Source organism: Chaetomium globosum, genomic scaffold (genome assembly GCF_000143365.1).
Source record: "Chaetomium globosum CBS 148.51 scaffold_5 genomic scaffold, whole genome shotgun sequence".
NCBI classification, from domain to species: Eukaryota; Fungi; Ascomycota; class Sordariomycetes; order Sordariales; family Chaetomiaceae; genus Chaetomium; species Chaetomium globosum.
The window spans coordinates 827,107-835,666 of NT_165980.1; the positions used below are offsets into that span (position 1 = coordinate 827,107).

Consider the following 8,560-nt stretch of genomic DNA (forward strand, 5'->3'; position numbering starts at 1 on the left):
TGTGTTGAAGAGGGGAGAGTGAACCCCGCCATGGCCCGAGCCTAACCGTCCAGATCTTATCTTCAGACAACTTAGTTGCACCTCTTAACAGACAACGCCAAGGATACAAAACAAACCCCAGAAAAACTAAGGTCAGGGTTTCGGAATTACATAGATAGGGTTAAAACAAACATACAAACATACTGCAGCAAGCTGGTAGATGGAGCAAACAAAGTATCGAAATCTTCCAGCGACACCAACCAGTCACGCTGCCAAACGAAAACAAGCATCGTACGAGTCTCATATAAGTCTTGTTCCACTGAACTCTCAAACCAAGGGACGAAATTGCGGACAGACCAGAGAAACCTTCACCCCTGTCCCGCAACCGCACCACCTCCGCCCGAGATAAAGCAAACCAAGGAGAGTGAAAACATATCAGGCATGCTAAGCTGATTTACAACATATACACCCAATCCTACCCCCTGTCCTCTATCATACCGGATGCCATGGTTGGAGCATGGCTGGCAAAATAGGTCCCAAGATAGTAGATAAGGATCAAAGAGTGGAGGTGAAATCGGACCAGGTTAAGATAGGGATGGTATCAGGCATCCGAGAATCCAGAATCCCATGACGCCAGAGGAAGTCAAGAAAAGGAGAGAGGGAAAACAACAACCAAAAAAAATAAGAAAAAACCAATACGGGGAAGCGCGCACAGCCCAACGCCTCAAACGCCTCCAAGAGCCACCCCTTAAGCGCGGGGCCAGAGCCGCTCGCAGCTCACGCCCAACCCAACCCACTGCCTATATCTCCAATCTCCAACCCCCATCCCACGGAACGGCACACTCCCTTCCCCCTTTCCTCCCAAACCAACCTCACCCAAAATTCGCGCCTTACTTCCTCAACACGGCATCGTACACAGCCGTCAATCCCGACACGGCCGTCCCGACCAGCACGCCCCTCCAGCCCGAGTACAGCGCCGAGTTGATGCGGGCGACCGCGTCAGGGTTGATGACGCCGAACGTGACGCCCTGCGCATAGACCACATAGGTGACGATGGCCTTGACAATGCTGAACATGACCGGGTCGACGGTGTACTCGACTTGGTGGCCGCCGCCGCCGGACGAGCGCCGCCCGCGGCCAGAAGAAGGCTGCTGGTGGGCGGCGGCGCCGCTGAGGTTGAAGAAGTAGCCGCCGAGGCTGGGCAGCACGACGCTGGTGACGGCCCAGGTGAGGGCGGGGACCCAGAAGCCGGCGGTGACGAGGGCGAACATGTCGGGCAGGTGGACGGGGTAGTCCGGGGTGCCGAGGAGGGCCACGGCGGGGAGGGTGAAGGCGTAGCGGTCCGGGAGCACTTCCTGGCGCAGGCGGTACAGCTCGAACAGCGCGATGGCCGACACGACCGAGTGCACCGTCGACAGCCACTCGCGCGTCGTCTCGATGGCCTCGGTCGTGCCGGACTCGTGGTACAGCGACGCCACGCGCGCCCGCACGGCCACCGTGCTGCGGTCCACCGCCTGCGCCACGTCCGCCGGCGTCGCGGGAAGCTGCAGGCGCGCGGCCATCGCGAGCGCCCGGGACGGGGTGCGCACCACGGCGGTGGAGGCGTCTTGTGCGGCCTGGGCGGCTTGGGCGGTGAGGGTGTTGCTCTCCTCTTCGTCGTCGACCTCTTCTTTTTCCTCCTCCTCTTCTTCTTCCTCCTCCTCCTCTTCATCTTCTTCTTCGTCTCTGTGGGGAGAATAGGCTGGTTAGTAAGGGGCGGGACTGGAAAGTTTGTTTTGTTTACCCGGGAGAAGGGGGGGTATCATCCGGAAGACGCGACAGCGGGCCGAGAAAGGGGCAGACTCACTCGGCAGCAACGATCTCCTCGGTTGGCTTGGGTGCCCTCCTCCGCGACACCTTCATGTCAGAGGCGGCAAAGGTCTCCTTCTTGATGGGCGAGCCGCCGGCACGAGCACGGCTCTTGAAGTAGTCCTGGAACCGGGGATCCAGTTGGAACTTGGAGGCGTGATCGGAAAGGTACTCGTCGATGACGAGCTCCAGTTCCGGCTTTCGTAAGCCCTCGGATCTGTGCACAAGGGGAGCTCGTTAGATAGTGCCGTGATAACAGTCTCGTGTGTGTTGCGACGCGTTTGGGTCAGGAGGTGGGACAGCTTGGTGGGAGTGGTGATGCAACGCGCTGCAAGTTGCGCCGAGATACATGATCACGGCACAAACAGACCAATACGCCTGCAAATGGAGACCACGACAAAAAGAATACCACAAAAAATCATTGTGGTGAGTTCCTCGAGTATCCATCCAAAGAGTGTGGCTGGTGGAGGTAAAACATAGTTGCAGCAACGTACTCTAGCCCGAGGACTTGCGCCAGGTCGACGAGGTCTGACTTGCGCTGGCGCGACAACCAACCGTTTCCGCTCATGATGAGATAACGAAGAATTCAAAAAAGGGCGTGTGTGATATCAATATGGTCGCGCAAATGAGGCGACTGTAGAGGGGATGACGATGGTTGTGCAGTGGGTCGAGTATCGTGATAAAAAGCTGGGATGTTGTTTGGAGCACGAAGCGAGAGCTATGATGCTGAATTGCTGGGGGGGGAGGTGGAGGGGGAGGGGGCTTCGAGAAAGTGACCTGTGCGTTGTTTATGTTTTGTCCCAACGTGTTTGGGGTAAGGCGGCCCGGTAGCGATGAGGTGCGTTGGAGCAGGGGGGAGCTTCCGGTCGGAGCTGGGCAGGTGATTGCCCAAAACATCAGAAAAATGGGGGGCTGGGGTTGGATAAGCCAATGAGAGGCAATGGTGAGGGACAGAGACAAGTCCAAATCGGTGCATTGAAGTGCTCATCCATCACAACACCAATTACATCCATCATGAGATGCAAATAAAGAGATGAAAATAAAAGATCATCAGAGGTGAACATAAACACAAACTAATTCATCATCCTCATCTTTCGTACAACCAACCCATCTACCCCCAATTAAACATAAGGTAGTTAACCCTGAACAATAAAACAAGTAAAACTCCATCCATCATGCAATCATCATAACGCGGTGTCATTTACAAACCGCTCCTTCCCCCTCTCCACAAACCTCACCGGCACATGCCTCCCCCCATGCAACTTCAACGTCAACACCGAGATGGCCTGCTTCAGCGTATCCTTACACTTCTCCTGCGCCCTCCCATACACCGCCCTCCTCTGCTCCGCACCCATGGCCTCCACCTCCTCGTCGCTCGCCCACTCATCCACCGCCAGCTCAATGCTGTACTTCTGAAAAATCACCGCCAGCACCGCCCCCATCTCCACCATGGCAATCCGCCGCCCCAGACACGACCGCGGCCCGTCACTAAAGGGCAGGTAGCTGCCGCGCACGGGCCGGTACAGCGACGCGGCGACATCGCTGCCCTGGAACCCGCCGTAGTCACCCTTGTCATCAACCACGCTCGACGCAGCACCCTTCTCCTGCGCCGGCGCCGCGCTGCGGTACCACCGCTCCGGCAGGAAATCATCCATATCATGCGCGCACCCGGTGCGCTCGCTGGGGCGGGTGGGCCACCAGCGCGGGTTGCGGTGTGCGCACACGGCCATGAGGGAGATGGCGAGGCCGGGGGGGAGGACGTGGGTGCGGCCGTCGACGGTGACGGTCTGGTCGGCGCCCGGGGGCACGACTTTGGGGATGCCGACGACCGGGGGCATGAGGCGCAGGGTTTCGTTGATGGTGGCGCCGGCGTGGGAGGCGAGGAGCGCGTTGATGTTCTTCTCGTAGTCCCAGGTCGAGGGGTCGGTGGTGCCGAAGAGGGCGTCGATCTCGGATTGGAGGCGCCGTTGCGTGGACGGGTTCGTGGCGAGCTCGACGAGGGAAAAGTGGAGCGTGTTGGCGGTCGTTTCGTGCCCGGCGACGATCATGATGAAGGCGTTGCCGATTATGTCTGTGTCAGAAAGGGAGAAGGCGGTGGAGGAGGTGTTGTTGTTGCTGCTCTTGGCGGTTTTGGGGCTGTATTGCGATTGTACGAGTTGGCCCATGATGTCCATGCCTTCGCGCGGGGCGCCACCGCGTCGTGTTTCTTCGACTTTGTCGTGGAGAAACTCGTCCATGTACTTGAGGTAGTTGCGTTTGCCTTTGTAGGCTTCGTCGGCGAACTTGAAGGGGAGGATGCCTGGACGGTGTTAGTGTTGGTCGCTGCGGCTGGTTGGACGGAGGGAGGTGGGGATACGCACCGAGGATCCGCTCGTTCCAGATCATGATGGCAACAATCCTCTCAAGGGTGAGGGCCACCGAGTCGGCAAAGGTCAACGTGTGTCCCGGAGGCGGATCTAAGCTACCGTACTTGGCCAGCGTGGGGTCAATATCCTTGGGCAGCGTCTGGCCGGGCCAGAGCAGGCGCAGGCCGAAGCCCACGTAGCCGATGATGTTGAGCGCCCACGTCATGGTGTCCTGCTCCAGCGAGTTGATGGTCTTGGACTTGCCCGTCTTCGCGCCGTCCGGCCCGAGCCACATGTCGAGCATTCCCCTCGTCTGGTTGATGGCCTCGGCAAAGGTGTGCGCGGCGTTCTTCTCGTTGAAACTGGCGCTGGTTACCTTGCGGTGCAGGCGCCACAGGGGCCCCTCGGTGGTGAGGACACTCTTGCCGAACATGTCGAGGACGCCGTACTTGGCGATGTCCTTGGGGAAGGCCTCGCGGCGTTGCGTTATCTGGTGGATCATCTCGGCGTTTTGGGTATACATCAAGAGGTTGCCAGGCGATACAACCAGGAAGGTTTCAGACCCCAGCCGGTCAAAGTGTGTCTGGTTGGTATCGTAGGCCCAGTTGGGGAACATGACACTGGGAGGGCCAGTCAGTAACGGTCTGCAAACGAGCGAAGAAAAGAAGGGGTGGATTTACAATAACCAATGCTCCCACAGCGACTTTGGGAGCAATTTGATGATGGGAACCCATATGGTGAAGGTAAGCTGCCATGCTAGGTTTATAGGGCAGATAGCTGGGCATGTTTTGTCAGACAGGCTTTCGCATTTGCATGGTAGATGTACCCGCGGGAGATGAGGAGGGTCCATGCTACTTACGGACAATGAGATAGACAAAGCCCGTTTTCCGCGCTTTGGCGATATTCTTTTGCAGTCCTGAGACATATCTGTAGACGGCGAAGGCCAAGACGACGCCGCCGGCCGCGAGCACGGGAAAGGCCATGACCGGGTGGGCTTTTCCCTATCCTGCCGATTCCCCTCCCACGATGGTGTTTAGAAAAGGGCCAAAGTCGAGAGGCAATTCAACGGGAATAGGAGTGGGATGCCGTTTCAAGTGGCCGTGCTTGGTTGAGTCGATTCGCGTCCCATGTGTTGTTGCCAGCAACAGCGGAAAGGGCAGAGAGCGGAAGGCGGAACAAGTCAGACACGCACGGCTAATGCTAGAGATAGCCGGAGGAAGAGAACAGGAAGAATGAAGAGAACTCTTGACGGTAACTCTTCTTCCATTCTCTGTGTGGGGCGAGAACTGGAACCTCGCTCTAGCAAGCTGCTCCTCTCCCACGGTAACATCGACGACCACGTGCAGTAATCGATACCCCCAGTTTGGAAATGGTGTCAATGACTGACTGCTTCCTCCACAACCCCAAGACAGACGGTGAAACGACCGGGAAAGACATCGTGTGAAAGTTCCGCGCCATGATCGGTGCCCACAACCTGTCTGAAACCATTAAGCTGGGCCGCTGGAACTTGTTATGGCCGCCCACGATTGGCTGCGACCAGTGCTTTGAGTGCGTTTGGGGGGCCCGCCTTGCCGAGCGAAGCTAGCGCATGGAACCTTTGCGCTCCACCACACCCCCAATCAAGCCTGGCTCGCTCTCGCGTGCCTTGGGCCGACCGGTAAGCTGACGATTTCGTCCATGAATTTTGGTTGTCGAGGACCTTTGAATTGCCGTTTATGGGCGGTGAGTACACAAGAAGTTCCGGATCGGCGAGGCAATGACGGGCATTGGGGGTTGGTTATTTCGCAGTCGAGGGGGTTTCGGGGATTTTGGACCAACAATCCTGCGCCGAAAAGCTTAAAAGTTCGCATGAGGCCCGGGCCCGAAGCCACTCAGAGGGACGCCCAAAAGTGCTGCCGGCTTGATGAAATTGCTTGCATTTCCTGTCAAAAGTTCCCAGCAACCTCTGGAGGGCCGGCCCCGCATCCGGGATCTGGCCAAAGAACCCGCAGCGGGAATTTGGCGATCTTTTAGGAAAGTTCCACGGCAAGGTTCTCTGATTCCTTCCTTCCCATCAAGGCAACCTGAGGTCATCAATGTTCTTGTTGATTGTCAAGAACTTTTTTGGCCGTTTGCACATGCATTCAGGGTTTTCCTGGATGGGCCTCGCACTCTTGCTCACCAGCTCATGTAAGACTTGCTCCTCTGCTAAAATCTGGCGCAGGGATGCCACGACGTTCCTTCGGTTGAACGCAGAAGAAAGAAAGCAGCACGCGCTCCGTTTGCCCTCGCCTGCATACCAAAATCTGGCATTTTGGGGTGACACGAAAATGTAGTGTAGAAACCTCCAACCACCAGTGGCCCTTGTTTTGTTGAGTTTCGATAATATCACTTCGCCTTTCCGAATCAGCCTTCCTTTTCGGATTCGGCATCATGCCTCGGTCTTGATGATTCCGATGCAAAGTTCGGACTCCCAGTCTGATCCGACCAGTTCGGAGGCACCGAAGGTCCACTGGTTATAGGGCTGAGCCACAACAAGGTTCCTACCTAAAAGCTCTGGTCAAAAAATATGTTCACATACTTTTCGCATTGTGGTTGGCGGGCGTGGCATTGAATCAACGAGGTTATCGACAAGGCGCTGCGGCACCCTCCCCACGGCACCTTCAAGACATCGGCCACCTTTCCTCTCTTTGCTTCGTTGTCGCGGAGCAAGTCTAGGTCTGGGAGGTCTTTACCTTCACTTCTTTCTAGCATGACCAATCGGGTTTAAATCCGGGCTGTGGGGGACGGGAAGTGTTAAGCTTTTTTTTTTTTTTTTTCTGAATAACGAGGTAGTTAATCCGTAACATCGGTAAATACGGATTCGTACAGACCAACCTCCCGAGGGACCTCGCAGCCTGGGTACACGCTCCATATCTCAACAGGGAACTGACAATGGCTGTGTCAGATAGTCCCTGAGTACCAAGGTGCATACCTTACATGGATGGCCGCGACGGAGTTTGCCACTATCTAGGACCACATCGCCATCCGAGCACCCCATCCGACGAGCCATTGCTCATCCGATCGATGACCTTTCTCATCCTCCATTGATTATGAGCGCAGAGTGGATCCATTCAATCAACACTGTGCGCATCCTGGAGGGGCTCGAGCGCCCCTCATCCACGTCGAGCCGCGAGATGGGACCACAATATGGGACAAGGGCGTCAATATCCAGCATGCTCAATACTGCTCATGACCGATGGACTCAGCCCTTGAATAGGTAGGTATGGTCCGAGGCAAACTTGAACGTCATGCTGACGACCTGGCCCCGCGGTAACTCTGCGTTCACTCCGATCACGCAAATTCGCGAGGAAAACCGGGGCAGCCTGCTTCAACGCGAGGCGACAAGAAATGACAAGATATCGATGAATGGGTATCAGCAGAGTAAACATGAACCCATTCTCAAGCCAAGATTACTATACGGCATAGAAAAGGAGGTAATTCTAGTATATTGAAATAGCCGAGCGAAGTATGCATCTCTTTCCATACTACAACCGTAGCAAGAACCGCCTTCCTACGCAGTAACACGTCCTGGCCTTGATCCTCTAACTATTCTTCGGCTTGCTTTACTTCTTTTGGTAGAGGGTGTCTTAAATTTCTTGGAACGGCCCCGGCTGCAATGTATCGGCTTTCCAAGCGCAATATCGAGGCACTTGACTCGCTCGTAACTGCGCATTCGTAGGCGCGACCGCATTACTACCCCCTCCCGGAGAATACTCCGCCTCCACCACGCGGGGACTTGTGCTGGAGGGGGTAAATGGATCAAGTGCAAGAAGGAGATGATCCGCTACGGCCTCGTCCATGACCTATTGCCGAGTCATACCTGCCCACTCTGCCCACTTTGCCCGGGCAAAGAGACCATAGGTGTTCCTAGGTAGGTTAGACACTCTCCCAAGGCTCGCTCTTGCCCCCCGTTTCCCGCCCTGGGCGGGCAGCTCCATGGATTGACTCCAGAAGGTCATGGGAGCGAGACACACGCGCCTCTCCGACGAGCCCGGCAATTCAGGAAATGGCCACCTTGCGTTATGCAGCTTAGATCCATGACCGCGAGGCGTGCTAGTGTGGGTGTGTGCGCCTTGCGGTGCTCCTCTCCTCCACCCTGCTTCTAGCCGTATGCTTCCCTCTCCTTCCATCTTCTGGCCGCACGCTGCCTCACTCCCCCGAATCTAGCTCGAGCCGCATGCTTCTCCCTCCTCACCCCGGTGCCCTAGAGAGGTAGCCATGTACATGCGTATCCGTACATGCCGTGGTTGGCATCCGGTAGTGGGCATGCTTGGTTGCTTGAACGCCGAGCGAGGAGGAGGGTGGGGGTAGCATCTCGAGTCTCAAATCGGGATGTACCTAGTGCGAGCCGGTTGGGCGGTTAACGG

The 8,560-nt window shown here is 56.5% G+C and overlaps 2 protein-coding genes across 2 annotated transcripts; both read right to left on the reverse strand.

Moving 5' to 3' along the window:
• Positions 1-869: 869 nt before the first annotated feature.
• CHGG_07101 (uncharacterized protein) lies at positions 870-5,155 on the reverse strand (the record flags this gene model as incomplete). Its single annotated transcript, XM_001224756.1, has 6 exons — positions 870-1,704; positions 1,826-2,044; positions 3,061-4,126; positions 4,188-4,792; positions 4,853-4,928; positions 5,032-5,155. The coding sequence occupies 6 exons, from the start codon at positions 5,153-5,155 to the stop codon at positions 870-872; spliced, it is 2,925 nt and encodes a 974-aa protein (XP_001224757.1).
• Positions 5,156-6,582: 1,427 nt separating this feature from the next.
• Positions 6,583-6,741, reverse strand: CHGG_07102 (uncharacterized protein; the record flags this gene model as incomplete). Its single annotated transcript, XM_001224757.1, has 2 exons — positions 6,583-6,675; positions 6,733-6,741. 2 exons carry the CDS (start codon positions 6,739-6,741, stop codon positions 6,583-6,585), a joined length of 102 nt encoding a protein of 33 aa, XP_001224758.1.
• Positions 6,742-8,560: the final 1,819 nt, after the last annotated feature.